The sequence below is a fragment of the Canis lupus genome, chromosome 2 (assembly GCF_011100685.1).
Source record: "Canis lupus familiaris isolate Mischka breed German Shepherd chromosome 2, alternate assembly UU_Cfam_GSD_1.0, whole genome shotgun sequence".
Taxonomy (NCBI): Eukaryota; Metazoa; Chordata; class Mammalia; order Carnivora; family Canidae; genus Canis; species Canis lupus.
In genome coordinates, this window is record NC_049223.1 from 71505840 (window position 1) to 71522904 (window position 17065).

At 41.8% G+C, this 17065-nt stretch overlaps 1 protein-coding gene across 2 annotated transcripts; it reads right to left on the reverse strand.

Moving 5' to 3' along the window:
• Positions 1-309: 309 nt before the first annotated feature.
• Positions 310-8430, reverse strand: MED18 (mediator complex subunit 18). Of its 2 annotated transcripts, none has more exons than XM_038531371.1 (3): positions 8252-8430; positions 7532-7674; positions 310-1214 (listed from the first exon to the last, which is right to left on the reverse strand). In XM_038531371.1, the coding sequence occupies exons 2-3, from the start codon at positions 7602-7604 to the stop codon at positions 661-663; spliced, it is 627 nt and encodes a 208-aa protein (XP_038387299.1). In that variant the 5' UTR covers positions 7605-7674; positions 8252-8430; the 3' UTR covers positions 310-660. The 2 variants fall into 2 exon arrangements, with proteins under 2 accessions (XP_038387299.1, XP_038387300.1); XM_038531372.1 differs by having other exon boundaries at positions 8265-8424.
• Between the last annotated feature and the right edge of the window lie 8635 nt (positions 8431-17065).

Sequence of the window (17065 nt, forward strand, 5' to 3'; positions counted from 1 at the left end):
GGTAAAAACTATTACCTTTATCAGGATTCAAACTAAAAACTGTCATTTTTTGGGATGCCTGGATGGCTCAGTGGTTGAGCATCTGCCTTTGGCCCAGGGCAATCTGGAGTCCCAGGATTGAGTCCCACATCGGGCTCCCTGCATGGAGCATGCTTCTCCCTCTGCCTATGGTGCCTCTCCCTCTGTGTCTCTCATGAATAAATAAATAAAATCTTAAAAAAAAAAAAAAACTGTCATTTTTTTTGGTTCCAATTGGTAGTGAATCCACCCCGAATTAGCAGGGTAATAAAGAATTGGAATCACAGATGCTTCTCTTCATAGCCTTTATTACCCCACAATACAAGCTCACAGTCTCTATAAACCTTACACACAAATAGCAAAACAATTAAAAGATTTTTCTTTCTGAAAGCTAATTTATTCTAGTTTCCTCTCTTTATACAAAGGGACTAGATAGACTTCTCATGTTATCCTGAGCCTTTAATTTGGAAAGGCTGTCACAAAAGTGAACTTGTCACGTGAGGAAAACAGTGTAAAGACCCAACTAAGTTCTTACTGTCCTCCTAAGAATGCCTGGCTGGTAGTAATGAAATGGGGCATTTGTAACATCTTCTCTTTTATAACAGGTGAGGATAGGCCCCAGTGGCGGTCAGACTGTCTTAGTCACATGAGCCTTTTGGGGTCTATTTTCTCTAGGTGAACCAGAGGTTTCAGCTGCTCGGCAAAGTTCCTCATGTCATCAGAGACCATGTCCTGCCCAGCTGGTGCAACAACACTCAGTTCCACAAGATAGGAAAGTGACAAGGCCTCAGTGCTGTCTGTGTTTCCTGGTACCAGGATGCGGAAGATCTTGTATACCATAATCTTCATGATACCCTTACGGAACAAGTGACCCTTGGCAACAAACTCATGGTCCATGCGGAAGCCCATTTCCATCAAGAAGTCAGTGAGGTTCTCAGATGTTGCAATGTCCACACAATTTCGCACCAGGGCATGGCGGTTCTTGTCTCCCATTTCCGGTTGTCCCAGGTAGCGTAGATGCCAGGGTGCCCCGCCCCTATCCATAGAACGCCGAGCCCTTAGAACAAATGGACTAGCCTGCTGGCCCTTAAGGAGGAACACCATTTCATGGTCAAGGAAAGTCTCAGGTTCCATGTTGTCACACAAACCACGAAGGCGATGGATGAGGCTTTCCAAACTGTGATCTAAAACACTTCCTGAAGAACAAAAGAGCATTGTTGAGTCCCATCTTTCATTTGGAGTACTGGGATTAGCAAAAGACTGAAAAAATTTAAATGAAAAACCGAAACAGTTTATTGCAGTGTTTTGTAGAGCACAGGTCCAATATATGAGATTTCAGAGGGGTTATGCTGCCAAGGTATTAGATAACACTATGAGAAACTTAATCCCCTTTCAGTTTTTTGCATTGTCTTATTTGGTACTAGAAAGCCTTTAGGCCTTCCCTAAATGGTAATTGCCAGTGGGCTCTGGGCTCAGAGGCTTTAACAACGAGAATAATAGTACTCTTGTCATTTATTTAAAAAATTATCTTTTATTTCTAGCAACACAAGTTTTCGATCTATAGATTATAACATTTCCTTTTTTTGTAAAATATTTAAGTAAAAGAAAATGAAGTGCTCCATAAAAATAGACTGATCTTTGTTCTCATCTTATTCATCCTCCTAGCAGCATCTGACATGGTTGTTAGATTATACCCACCTTGAATCTATTCTTCCCTTGGCCTCTGGGACACAACTCTTAGTTCTTTACCTAACTCACTGACCATTCCTTTTAAGTCTACTTTGCTGGATCTTTCTCACCTTCCCTAAATACTAAAGGATCCTAGGACTCAATCCTGGTCCTCTTTTTAACAATCTCTTCCTCTCAAGGTGACCTAATTTGGTGCTATGGTTTTAAATGCCACTTATGCCCTGAGGCCTCCCATGTTTAACTCATGAACTATAGACTCATATAGCCAACTGTCTACTCAGTTTCTCCACGTGGATACCTAACAGATATCTTCATCTTCATATGTTGAGTATCCAATTGTTGGCTTTTCCTTCACAATCTTATTCCTCTTGCAGTCTTTCCCATCATAGTGAATGGAAGCTCTCTGCTTCTAGTTCCCCAGGCTCCAAACCACAGAATCATCCTGATTCCTTTCTTTCCCCCATATCCTACACCCAATCCATATTTTAAAAATACATGCATAATCCAACCACTTCTCAGCCCCTCATTCATTTCCATCTAGTCCAAATCTCCTTTATTTCTTGCCTGCTTCTACCCTTCTCCCCATAACAGCCAAGTGGTCTTTTTAGAATATAAAGCAGATAATGATATTCTGCTCAGAATCCTCCAATGCCTTCCCTTGTCATTCAGAATAAATCCCAATGTCTTTATCATCATCTACAAGGCCCTATACATTGTGGTCCCTGCTACCAGTCCAACATCATTTCTTTCCACTATCTCCCTAGATCCTCTCACCAGCCACAGTGATCTTCCTGTTATTTCCTAAAATTGCCAAGTATTTGATAAAGTATTTCTATTCAGAACCTCTTCCCTTAGCCCCTACACTTAGAAAAATTTTCTCACTGGTATCTGCATGCCAAACCTGAATACTTTCTTCAAGTCTTCAGCTCGTGTCACTTTATCAGAGAGGTCTTTTCTGATCACCCTAAATAAGACAGCACATCTTCCTCCAATATCTTTCCACCTCTCTGCTTTAGTTTTTTTTTTTTTTTTTTTTTTTATGATAGTCGCAGAGAGAGAGAGAGGCGCAGAGATACAGGCAGAGGGAGAAGCAGGCTCCATGCACCGGGAGCCCGACGTGGGATTCGATCCCGGGTCTACCAGGATCGCGCCCTGGGCCAAAGGCAGGCGCCAAACCGCTGCTCCACCCAGGGATCCCTTTAGTTTTCTTTAAAAGCATTATCACCTCAATTTTTTAGTCATCTTCGATATATCAATTGTGTATTGATGCTTTACTCATCTTTCTTCCTCCACTGCTGGGAACATATTCAAATATTTATTGAATAAATCATTTAAATAAGAGTATATATTGTTACCATGGTAAATACTGATAGTGGGATCAAAGGACTGAATTCTTGGAAATTAGGAGTATTGTAGTAAAAGCAACAGATCAGGTCCCAGTAACCATAGGATAGAAGATCATGGGAGCAGGGAAGAAGTCTTACATTCAATACATTGTACCCTATACTCAGGACAGTATCAGACATGTGTTTGTTCATTTCTCAAACGCTTGAGGACTTTGTAAGTGTTGGTTCATCAACATATACTTCTTGAATGCTATTCCAGACACTACGCTAGGAAGTAGGGGTCCATGCCCTAATGGAGATTACAATTTATTGGGGAAAACAAAAAATAAATAAGTAAACAAACAAATACAAGGAAATAAAAGGAGATGGGATAGAGAACAATTGGAGGGGTGGAGAAGAGAAGACTTCTCTTAAGGGTTGGTGTGAGAATCCCTGGGTGGCGCAGCGGTTTGGCGCCTGCCTTTGGCCCAGGGCGCGATCCTGGAGACCCGGGATCGAATCCCACGTTGGGCTCCCTGCATGGAGCCTGCTTCTCCCTCTGCCTATGTCTCTGACTCTCTCTCTCTCTCTCTGTGTGACTATCATAAATAAATTAATTAATTAATTAATTAAAAAAGAAAAAAAAAAAGGGTTGGTGTGAGAGAAGGTCTCCCCCAGGGGATACAACTAAACTGAGGCTGGAAGGATGAAAATGAGATGGTTATTTGAATAGTTGGAGAAAAGTACTGGGCCAGAGGGATCATCAAGTTCTAAGCCACAGAGATAGGAAAGGGCTTGAGGAATCAAAGAAAATGGAAAAGTATCAGTTTGCCTGAAGTGCTATAAGGAGGAGGATGATAATGAGGATGATAAGGACTTGGCCTGGGGCATAGCATGTAAGCCTGACATATAATCCATGGTGAAGATGGTATTTTACCCAAAGGTCACTGGGCAGCTATGAGCTCCACACTTCATTTTCAACAAAACAGAGAAAGACATAATTGGATTTACATTTTTAAAAAATATATTTTATTTATTTATTCACAAGAGACACAGAGAGAGTAAGAGACACAGGCAGAGGGAGAAGCAGGCTCCCTGCAGAGAGCCCAATGCAGGACTCGATCCCAGGACCCAGGGATCATGACCTGAGCTAAAGGCAGATACTCAAACACTAAGCCACCCAGGTGCCCTGCATTTACATTTTAAAAGGATAATTCCAGGAAAACTGGTATGGGCTCTTCAACAAGATGGGGGGCGGGGGGGGGGGGGGGGGGGGGGGGGGGCGTGAGGGGAAAAAAGTGTAGGTGAGGGGAGACTGGTCCAAATTAAGAGAGACTTAAGAGACACAATTATCAAATGTAATGCATGATACTTGATTGCATCCTAGTTACAAAACATTTTGGGGAGAAACTTTTGAATATGGAATAGATGTTACATAATATTAAGATGTGTTATTAATTTTCTCAAGATAATAATGATGATATTAAGGTTATGAAGAAAAATATCCGTTTTTTAGAGATGCATACTGAAGAGTTTAAGGGTAAAATGTTATGAGGTAGAAATTTTTTTTAGGGGTGCCTGGGTGGCTCAGTCAGTTGAACAGCTGGTTTTGGCTCAGGTCATGATCTTGGAATCCTGGGATCAAGCCCTATGTCAGACTCCCTGCTCAGGGGGAGTCTGCTTCTCCCTATCCCTCTGCCTCTCCCCCAGCTTGTGCGCGCTCTCTCTCTGATAAATAAATAAAATCCTACAAAAAAAATAATAATAATTTTTCTTTAAGAACAGCAAAAGCAGGGATCCCTGGGTGGCGCAGAGGTTTGGCGCCTGCCTTTGGCCCGGGGCATGATCCTGGAGACCCAGGATCGAGTCCCACGTCGGGCTCCCGGTGCATGGAGCCTGCATCTCCCTCTGCCTGTGTCTCTGCCTCTCTCTCTCTCTCTCTCTGTGTGTGACTATCATAAATAAATAAAAATTAAAAAAAAAAAAAAAGAACAGCAAAAGCAGGGCACCTGGTGGCTCAGTCAGTGGAACATGTGACTCTTGCTCTCAGAGTTGTAAGTCTGGGCCCAATGTTGGGTGTAGAGATTACTTAAATATACAATCTTAAGGGGCACCTGAGTGACTCAATCAGTTAAGGATTCGACTCGATTTTGGTTCAGGTCATAATCTCAGGGTTGTAAGGTCAAGCCCTGCATCAGGCTCTGTGCTGGGAGTAGAGGATGCTTAAGAGATTCTCTCTGTCCAGGATGCCTGGGTAGCTCAGTGGTTAAGCACCTGCATTCAACTCAGGGCGTGATCCTGGTAGTCCCAGGATTGAGTCCTGGGGTCGAGTCCCACATTGGGCTCCCTGCATGGAGCCTGCTTCTCCCTCTGCCTGTGTCTCTGCCTCTCTCTCTCTCTCTCTCTCTCTCTTTCTCTCTGTCTCTCATAAATAAATAAAAATCTTAAAAAAAAAAACTCTGTCCCTCTTAAGAAAAAACCTTAAAAAAAAAAAACAGTGAAAGAAAAAAGATGAAGCAAATATGGCAATATGAAGCAAAATGAAATCTAGATGATAGAAATGGACTGTTCAGTATATCAGTCTCCATTTTCTTTATGTTTAAACTTTTTAAAATATATTTTTTATGTTTTTATTAATGACACAGAGAGAGGCAGAGACATAGGCAGAGGATGAAGCAGAGAGCTCCCTGCAGAGAACTCGATGTGGGACTTGATCCTGGAACTCAGGATCACACCCTGAGCCGAAGGCAGATACTCAACTGCTGAGCCACCCAGATGTTCCTATGTTTGAATTTTTAAATAATAAAACAAATTTAAAAAAAAGATAACTACTGGGGATGCCTGGTAGGTCCCCTGCAGCAGGGACTCTATCATATTAATGGTGCCTCCAGTGACAGGCATAATGCTGACTGGAGGTGCCTTCATGGTGTCTGATTAAGTTGCAAACAACAGAACTGGTTTCAGAATCTCCAGTCAAGCAAAGCATAAGAAACACCTGGAGAAGTGTTACACTGTTACCAGGTTCAGTTGCTAGAGCATGCAACCTTTTTTTTTTTTTAAAGATTTGATAGAGAGCCCTGCACAGGTGGAGACGGGCAGATGGAGGGGGAGGGAAACAGACTCCCCACTGAGGGCAGAGCCTGACATGGGGCTTGATCCCAGACCCTGAGATCAGGACCTAAGCCAAAGTTAATAGTTGGATGCTCCCCCAACTGAGCCACCCAGGTGTCCTGAGCACACAACTCTTAATGTACAGGTCCTGAGTTCAAGCCCTATGCCAGGCATAAAGTTTACTTTAAAAAAAAAAAAAAAAAGATAATAAAAAAAATAAAAAGCTGACTACCTATTGGTATGAGAAGAGATAGTGCTAGTCAGAAGTAGAAACAATGGAATAAGTAAAAGGTTACTAAAGTAGTTCAAATGAGGGATGGTAAACCAGGGTGTGGTACTGTAGGTGGAGAGAATATTTAAAAGATACATTGGAAGTAAAATGAATAGGATTTAGAGATATGCTAGATGTGGGGGTAAAGTGAAAAACAGATTGACTCCTAAATGCTTGGTTCATGCAACTGGTGAATGACAGTGGCACTTACTGGGTTGGGAAAGACTGAAAAGTAGCTTGAGGAGTGAAAATTAATAATGTTGTTCATATTAAGTTACTAAATGGATGATCTGAATTAAAGTCTAACCTCTTCCACTAACATTAAATGACCTCCTGAAAATCACTGCCCTCTCTGGATCTTGAGTTTTCTCATCTGGGCAAGGTACTTTACCTGTTTCCTGATCTATAAAATGGGGCTAATGACAGTATCATAGAATTACTATATGATCCAGTAATCCCACTTCTGGGCATATATCGAAAATTCAAAGCAGGATCTTGAAGAGATATTTGCACACTCACGTTTGCTGCAGCATTATTCATGATAACCAAAAGGTGAAAGCAACCCAAATGACAAATAAATAAATTTTTAAAAATGTAAATAAATAAATTATAAATAAACAGATTATACACACAATGAAATGTTATTCAGCTTTAAAAAGGGGGATCCCGTCAGATGCTACAATAAGGATGAACCTTGAGGACATTATGCTAAGCAAAACAAGCCAGTCAGAAAAAGACAAGCACTGTATGATTCCATTCATCTAAGATATCAAAAGTAGCCAAAATCAGAAACAAAGTCAAAAAGTGGTTGCCAAGAGCTGAGGGAGGGGAAAGGAGTAATTAGTGTTTAATGGGTATAGACTTTCAGTTCTGCAAGATGAAAAAGTTCCTAGAGATCAGTTATACAACAATGTGAATATACTTAACACTACTGAACTGTATGTACACTTAATATTATGTGTTGGTGACCATAATTAACATTTAAAGATTTTTTAAAAGTTGTTGTCTTATTGGGTGCCAGAAATTATGCAGGCTGCCTTTGTGTAACAGCCTCTCATCCCCACAGTGCTGATCAGAAAGAGGAAAACAGGTCATCCAAGTTGCCTGGTTTACTTACCCTGCAGCAGGTACTCCATCATATTAATGGTGCCTCCAGTGACAGGCATCATGGTGACTGGCGGTGCCTCCATGGTGTCTGATTGAGCTGAAGACAACAGAACTGGTTTCGGACTCTCCAGTCAAGTAAAGCACAATAAACACCTGGAGAAGTGTTACATCGTTAATACATGAGCGGGGCACAGAAACAATAGATCTGTTTGTGTCACTGGCCTCGATATGAAAAGATTCATTCAACCATTCAAATTTTTTGAGTAACTGCTATAGGCCAGCTTCAGGAACTGATGATACAGAAATATACAAAGGATACTTGGTCATGGAGTTACAGCACAACCTTTCCAGTCTCAGTGTCTAAACGTTTTCTGTGTAATTTTGAGGAAGTCATCAAACCTGGAAGTCAATGTCTTCCTTATAAAATGGGGCCAACGATATTTAACCAACCAAGACTTTGTGGCTCGGACATGTAAAAACATTCAGAACTGAAAGGTTGTCTGTTAAAAGATTGTCTACTCTTCAATTTATAGATGAAGATAATTGAGTCTCGGAGAGGGGCCCAAGGATACACAGCAAGTCGGTGGCGGAGCTTGAATCAGACTGAAATCTAGGCGTTCCGTCTCTCTGAAAACGCCTTTCCAAGAGAGCGAGGGGGGAAGCGTGAAATTCTTTTAAAAGGATGGTTTAGGTCCTCTTAAGGCAGCATCAAAGACACGTGCCCACTTACACTAGAAACACACCTCCGAGCGCGCTCTGGTCTCTTCTCGCAGAGTGGGTAATGTATCCTCTCCAGCACCTCCGAGCAGCATTTAAATAACTAGCCCCCAGCCCTAAAGTTAAAGCCCTCCAGGTAGTGCAACAACTTCTTTTCTTTCCACTTCCGGCAGGAAGCGGACGTCACGCAAATCTTGACACTGGTGCTCCGCGACGTAAGGGTGCCGAGAAGGGATTAAAAAAAAACCAAACCGCGCTCTTTGCAGCCTCGCAAACAGAAGCGCATGCGCGAGACGCAGGGCCGCGGTATGGAAGATGGCGGCCTGCCTTGGAGGCTTCCCGGGGATTTACGGCGGGGGAGGGGAGGCGCTTGACGTCATTTGGCGTCCTCTAGGAAAATATTTTTTCAAGCTCGACGATCTGGAATGATATTGTCTAGGAAATCTCTTGAAACTGACGGGGGCAAAAGAGAGCCCAGGGAAGGGAGCTGCGGTAAACAGACTTACAAAATAGACTTTTTTTGTTGGGTACCTGACGACCAAGAGACACCTTTTATTGCAAAGCATAATGTTCTGAACAATTAGGGAGCTCAGCAATACACTTAATATTTGTTCACTTCACTGTATATATTTTACTTAATTTGAAAATATAGGAAGATAAATTCAATGAATGTTTGTTGCACGCTGCTAATATTTGTCAAGCATATAAGGTGCAAAGTGAGGACTAGAATGAAGTGAAAGAGGTACCCTCGGAGTGAAAAAAATAAAGGGACACCAGAAACTCGGTAGCTAAGATAAATACTATTTCAATGCGGTATTTTACAAGTTTAAGGCAATAAATAATGAACAAAATACCAAAACTTTAAGTTTGATCCTCAAAGTAGCCCTATGAGCCAAGTACAATGATTACGGTAATTTTACTGATGGGGAAACCCAAGCAACGAGTTGTTAAATAACATGCAAAGGAATGGCTGCAATACCAATATAAGCTGTTGACTTCAGAGCCCTCTCACTTAAAAAATTTTTTTTTAATTTATTCATCACACACACACATACACACACACACACACACACACACAGGCAGAGGGAGAAGCAGGCTCCATGCAGAAGCCCAACATGGGACTCGATCCCAGGACTCCAGGATCACGCCCTGGGCCAAAGGCAGGCCCTAAACCGCTGAGCCACCCAGGGATCCCCAGAGCCCTCTCTTAATTACTGTACTGGACTTACAGCTCTAGTTCCCCTGCTGTAATCCACTATCTCCCATTCATTAATTTTTAAAATATTGAACATTTCTTGAAGGTCTAGACTGTTCTCGACATCTTGTTAGGTGTTAACTCCATCTGTATCCTCAAATGAGTTTACAGGCATGTTGTGGGAATCAGAGGGTTAAACTAAGGAGTCTGTACTATGAAGTTTGATTCAATAGGAAAATGAGATATCAACAGCTCATCCCCTTTGGAAGCAAGCAGGATGCTTGGTCCATCTTGGGGGCATCAAGGAAGGATTCCTGGAAAAGGTAATCAATGCCCAGAGTAACTTGAAGGGTCAATAGGTGTTAGATAAAGAAGGGAGAAAAGGGAATTTCAGGTGAAGGGAACAGTATGTTCAAAAGGATACTGAGTTAAATAGAATTAGGGTATAGAATCTGAGGTCAGGGACTGAAATAAATGAGTCTGGGGAAGGAGTAAGGCCCAGACCCTGGAAGACTTTGCCTGCTGGACTTAAATAACATTTGTGAGCTTTAAAAAGATCACTCTGGCTGGAATGTGAAAAAAAGCTTGAGAAAGGAGAGCCTGGAGAAAGAAGACCAGTTTAGGAGCTTTGGCACAACTCCAGCTGAGAGATAATTATAGGACAAAAGGCAGATTTTAAAAATATAGAAGAGAATGATTTGATGACTAACCAGAGCTAAAGATAGAAGGAGTCACAGGTGTCTAGAATTCTACCTTGAGTGGCTATGGTAGTGCTTTTTTTTGTTTGTTTTTTTTTGAACTAGGAAACACAAAGCAGTGTGGGTGAGGCAGGAAAGATGAGTTCATATGTAGATACGTTGAGCCTGAGGTTTATGAAGCACCCAAGCACTAGTGCCCGGACAGAGTTCAGAGGAGAGTTGGACTGGAGGTAGACCTTTCAGAGTCAGAGCCTCATAGATGGTAGCTAAAGACATGAACATAAATGAGATCACCCTGAAAGAGTGTGTAGAACATGGAGAGAAGATGGCTGAACTGGACCTTGCACAGGACTCTGATAGTTATTAAGGCCGCATATATCCTGGGGCCTAGGATGTGCCTTCTGGTCAGCCTGGTGGGTCACAATGTTGGGCAGAGTGACAAGCTCTCATTACTATAATGATGGGAGGAGATTGTAAAATTGCTGTTGCTCTTTCTTCCTATATGGACACTAACTTCAGAATGGAAAGTTCAGTAAATTATGGGTCCTTTAGGCACCATTGTATTTATTCTTTTTTTTTTTTTAAGATTTTATTTATTTATTCATGGGAGACACAGAGAGAGAGAGGCAGAGACACAGGCAGAGGGAGAAGCAGGCTCCCTGTGGGGAGCCTGATGCAGGGCTTGATCCCAGGACCCCAAGATCACGACCTGAGCCAAAGGCAGATGCTCAATCACTGAGCCACCCAGGCACCCACCATAGTATTTATTCAGATTTTATCTGGAATTTCAAAGTAGGGTTAAATTTTTAAAAATGGGCTAGAGATGGGTGAACAAAATGGTAAAAGTTGGACAAAGCCTAGGAGTTACAGGAATGGATTTTTCTGATAAGGACGTGAGACCTAAAGACCAGAATGGGGCTCACTTCTGTCCTCTGCCACCATCCAGCTGTGCAGCCTTGGGCAATTCACTTCCCCTCTCTGGGCTTCAGCTTCCTTTTTTGTGAAATAGAGATAAAAATAGTACTTTTTTAAGGGGTGGAATTTGTAAAAATTAAATGAGATATTTATGAAACACTTAGAATTCCTGGCTTATTGTAAGCAATCAATAAATGGTAACTATTATTGGTGTTATATCTTGTGTCTCATTTGTGCAAGCATATGCTGTCTTTTTTTTTTAAGTTTTTATTTATTTACTCATGAGAGACACACAGAGAGAGAGAGAGAGAGGCAGAGACATAGGCAGAGGGAGAAGTAGGCTCCCCACAAGGAGCCTGATGTGGGACTCGATCTTGGATCCTGGGATCAGGACCTGAGCCGAAGGCAGCGCTCAACCACTGAGTGATCCAGGCGTCCCAGCATATTCTGTCTTATTGAATTTAGCTTGGCCTGCTATAATAAAATGCCATTAACTGGGCAGCATATAAACAACAGAAATTTATTTTTCACAGTTCTGGAGTCTGGAAGTATAACATTAGGGTACCAGCAGGGTTGGGATTCTGGTGAGAGCCTACTTCTGTGTTGCAGACTGCTGACTTATTGTATCCTCTCATGGTAAGGAGCAGAGCAAAGGAAACTACTCGGGACTTTTATAAAAGCACCAATTCCACTCATGAGGGCATTTCCATCATGACCTCATCTAATCCTAAGTATTCCTAGTACTATTCCCAAAGGCCCCTCCTCCTAGTACTACTATTGCATTGTAAGGTAGGGTTTCAACATATGAGTTTGGGGAGAGACACAAACATTCAGTCCATAATAATGTACTTTGTATATAGTAGGGGTTCAAAAATGTTGAACACATCACAATAGCTATCGATTATTGAATTGCTATATACCGACAACTTGAAACTATATGTGTGTAGATATGACAAATACTGCTAAAATATAGATATCACCATTTCCACGTTACAGAGGAGAAAAAGAATTTTAGAGATGTCAGGTGACTTGCCCAAAGCCAAAAGCCAGCAAAAAGCAGAATTCATATTCAAATTCAATTCTTTGTCACCAAGCCTGTTTCTTTAGCATGCTTCCTGCTGAATTCCCAGGCTCTTTCTCCACAGTAAATTTCCCCAGTTATTACAGTTAGTGGCAGCAAAGGAGGAGAAAAGTTCATACATTAATGCTTCTCAGACAGTCACTAGATTGGGGTTAAAGGATGAGGACCAGTTCTTGAGCAGTCTTCTTCAGGACAGCAGGCCATCAACATGAATTGCAAGACACATGTACATATACACAATTCCTTCATCAGTTCTCTAGAGTGGCCCGCTGGGTATTAAGGTAGATCTACACTACCATTAGATGCAATGCTAGGCTCTCAATCTTAGTGTTATAAACTAATATTTCCCCCAGAAATGTCCTGACATTTATTGGCTGCTTCCTATATGCATAGCCCCATGGAAAAGGTGTAACCATCATTTTTCAACCTAATTAACTCCAGCATCTTCATCAGTTCATGTCATTCTGCCACTCCAAGTAAAATCCAACGTCCTCCTTATGCCTACATGATTTGTCCCCATGACCTGTTACCTCTTCAACCATATACCAACAGTCCCCATCTGTGCTTGCCCCCCATCTGCTCAGTTCTAGCCATGTCTTCTCCTTGCTTTTACTTGAACATGTCAAGGATGCTCCCATCTTGAGTCTTTTGCAATTGTTGTACAATTGCTGCTATATTCTCAAAGTGTGACTACTAGAATATTTTACATTACATATGTGGCTAACATTATATTTCGATTGGATAGCACTTCAAATCTGGATTTGAAGGTGTGGCTTCAGAGCCAGACAGATCTAGGCTTGAATCCTGGATTCTTTTTTTTTTTTTTTTTTAATTTTTTATTTATTTATGATAGTCACAGAGAGAGAGAGGCGCAGAGACACAGGCAGAGGGAAAAGCAGGCTCCATGCACCGGATGGATCAAGCCTGATGTGGGATTCGATCCCGGGTCTCCAGGATCGCGCCCTGGGCCAAAGGCAGGCGCCAAACCGCTGTGCCACCCAGGGATCCCTGAATCCTGGATTCTGCTTATGTGGCCTTAGGCAAGTTATTTAACTTGTTAGGCCTTTGGCAGTGCCTGACACATACTGTGTGTTGTAGGTATGCAATGAATCAGAGTTATTATTAGGAGAATGGTTTAGGAACTGGGGGATATTTAATTTGGAAAAGGGTGGAATGTAACATCTGTCCTCAAGTAGATGAAATTATGATAAGGCCAGCAAGAAAGAGTGGAGAAGAGGAAGGGAATACCTGACATTTATTGAGCATCAGGTACTGGAGACTTTATACATGTTTATCTCATTTAAATCTCACAGTACTTAAACTCATTTGACTGATGAGGGAGAAGTTAAGTTACTTGGTAACAACTGGTAGAGTAAGGATTAAAACTCAGATCTGGGGGAAAAAAAAAAACCCTCAGATCTGGGGACACATGGTAGCTCAGTGGTTGGGCGTCTGCCTTTGGTTCAGGGCGTGATCCTGGAGTCCCGGAATTGAGTCCCACATTGGGATCCTTGCATGGAGCCTGCTTCTCCCTCTGACTGTGTCTCTGCCTCTCTGTGTGTGTGTCTCTCATGAATAAATAAATAAAATCTTAAAAAAAAAAAAAAAAAAAAAAACAACTCCGGTCTGTCTGCCTCTAGAGATCTTGCTTATTGTCCTAAGTCCCTCTGCTCCTAAGAAAAAATAGACTAATTTTGTGTAGTTCCATAGGACCGGACTAGAAATGCTGGGTAGAAGTTATAGAGAGACAGATTTCAGCTTTATGTAAGGAGCACATATAGGCATCACAGTACTGGTGTCCAGTAATGAAAAGGACTACTTCGATGAGAAGTAAGCTCCCTTTCAGTAGAAATATTGAAGCAGAGATTATGGTAGAAGAATTCTTGCCTGGAGTGGAAGCTTAAACTATTATATCGCCTTGATTCTTAGATGCTATCCACTTTAAGTCACAGCTTTTACTTAATAACATTGTTTCAGGCCATTGAAAAAATACCTCCATCTACATGTGCATATGTATTATGAGACAAAGCCTGATAAACATGGACACTAAGTACCTCTTCCAGTTGAAAAATATGGCATTTGAACCCTGTGATTTCATAATTCATAGAGACACCTAGCCTTTGTAATTTTTTGCCTTTGGGTTTTTTTCATATTATGAAAACAACAGCATCATTATTAATAGTAACCACCAACAGCAAACACCCAATGACAAATAATAAATGACACAATTCTTGCTCTTAAGGAGTTTGGTTTGATGAGAGTCTGGTAAAACATCGCAGGTTATTTTGTGTCTAGTAATCTTCACTGGCGGCTGACTCAAGGGCTCACCTCCCTACCCCACCCCTGTATGACAGGCAGCATCAACCATTTCATCCTCTTAATCTCAAGGTGGGGACCTAAGAAAGTCTGTTGCAGAAGGGTAATTGGCCTATTTACTTGCTCCTTTCTACTTGGCCCAGCCAACTTAACCCTGGTCTCTGGTTGACCAGGTGTTGAGGTGCCTAGAGGGAATAAGCTATAATAGTTAATGTATTACATGTATCCATAAAAGATTAAAGATTAGCCTTATTTTAGCTGAACTGTAACTGTCTGTTTGGGTTTCTCCCCTCCCAGGTCTGTCTGGGGAAGTCAGTGTGGTTTCTGCCTGAGGATAATTAACCCTCAAATTCCCCAGATGGAGGCCCCTTGAGAGCTCCCCTTTAGTGCATGCTTACTGGGTACCATACCAGGATCTGTTGGAAGCACTTTTTGTGAGTCTTTATTACTCATTTACTCCTCATATCAGCCTTCTGAAGCAGGTCGTGTTCTTTCAGTCTTATAGCTGTAAGAATTATGAGGCTGCCATGTGCTATCTTTAGAAGTAAAGGGTTTCATCATCATCAACCCCTTCCTTGGGTCAGAGGGCCATATACCACCATCTGCACTATCAATTCAAACATTTCCTGGGGGAGATTCTGTGTACAGCCCAGAGGATGTAAAGAAGCCCAAGGAGACTCCTTGGAGAAGCAGAAGGGCATGGGTTAACACACTCATGCTTAGGATTTAAGATGGGCCCTGGAGTCAGACTGTTTGGGTTAAAATTCTATCACTGACAGGGTGCCTGGCTAGCTCCTTGTCAGCATGCAACTTGTGATCTCAGAGTCGAGGATTCGAGCCCCATGTTGGGAGTAGAATTTACTTAAAAATGTTTTTTTAATTTTAAATTCTATCACTGTCTAGCCAGGTAAAGTTGGGCAATTCATTCATGTCCTCATCTCTCCAGTGGAAAGAATACTGATACTTTCCTCCAAGGTTGTTATGAGGATTGACTGATATACTTAGCAGATAGCAAGTATCAATAAAAATTTTGACTATTCCCAATATCATTGTGGGATTTGGACTCTATTAAACATGGCTTAAAAATAAACAAACATGGGCCATATCTGGACTCAGCTATATACCAGTGTGTGGCCTTGAGCTGTACTTGATTTCTGAGTCTATTTCCTAATCTCTAAAACAAGGAGATTATCTACACGACAAGATTGCTAAGAAGAGTATAGATGATAAAAACCCATACAGATAATGGTACCGGCACTTAGCATGTAATAGGTATTTTCAGACACTGCCTTCAAGCAGCCTGGCTGAGGAGGCAGGGCATAAACATTAAGAAGAGAACCAATGAGGGGCGCCTGGGTGACTCGGTTAAATATCTGACTTTTGATTTCAGCTGAAGTCATGATCTCAGGATTGTGAGATCAAGCCCTGTGTCAGGCTCTGCACTGGGCATGGAGTCTGCTTAAAGTTTTCTTTCTCTATCATTTTTTTTTTTTTTTTAGGGGGAGGAGGGGCAAAGGAGAACTAATGAAAAGAAAATTTTAAGGAGGATTGGTATGTCTCTGTATGGACATACCAAGGCAAATTGTGGCATACTATTCAATCAACACTTACTGTGTGCCTGCTGTAGGCCAGGCATTGTTCTGGTCTCTTGGAATATAAGAATAAGCAGGATTGCCTAAATCCCTCTCCGGTAGAATCTAATTTGTGGAAAGAAATGATAAGGAATTGTGTTTTTTAAAAAAATTATTTATTTATTAGACACACACACACACACACACACACAAAGAAACAGGCAGAGGAAGAAGCAGGCTCCATGCAGGGAGCCCGACTTGGGACTTGATGTCTCCAGGATCATGCGCTGGGTGGAAGGCAGCGCTAAACCACTAAGCCACCGGGGCTGCCCAGGAATTGTGTTTGATTGGCTTTCCACTCTTAGGCTTCTTTCTTCCCATTTCCTTGGGTGAAGGAGTTAGAATGTTGCAGTGACAAAAACCATCCTGGCAGAGCAAAGCTGGGAATAAACAAAGGAGGAAGCAGGCACGGGGCCCTTTGTAATGACTAAGTTAACCAGGGAGCTAATTCTTAATGTGTTGGTCTTCCTGTTTGTTGATTGCTCCCATTTGTTTGTTTATAGTGAATGGAATTTTATCAATTGGCAATTATGCACCAAAACCCCATAGAAAGTCTCACCTTGGCATTATCTACAGATACAAGAATGGTTGAAGACTCAGATCCCAGCTCCTACTATAATGAGAAAAAGAGCTAGTGATAGACAACTCTTAATGGTTAACATGAGCATAGCAATCCTTAGTTCACCAAGTGCTTTTAATTCATCTCAGTCCATTCTCCCACCATCAATAGGAAGAGACAGGAGGAAGGGCAGTATAGCAAAAGACAGAGGCAGACACACCTCACCTAGGCTGAGATGCCAACTTCATCTTCTGTAAGCTGGATGTCCTCAAGGAGTGACATCCTCTCCCTATGGCCATCATGAAGATAAAAGGAAATGTACATGACACCTCTAGCACAGTGCTATGTACTGTGACAGGGTTGCTGGTATTATGGCCACCCCAACTTTGTGGACGTGGACATGGGTCAATAGAAATCATTAAAAAATTGTAA

Bases quoted from the DNA above. Each gene is read 5' to 3' on its own strand.
- MED18 (XM_038531371.1), bottom strand. From the start codon at position 7,604: ATGGAGGCACCGCCAGTCACCATGATGCCTGTCACTGGAGGCACCATT. The intron at 1,215-7,531 runs GTAAGTAAACCA...TTTGTTCTTCAG, and splicing joins GATGGAGTACCTGCTGCAGG to GAAGTGTTTTAGATCACAGT.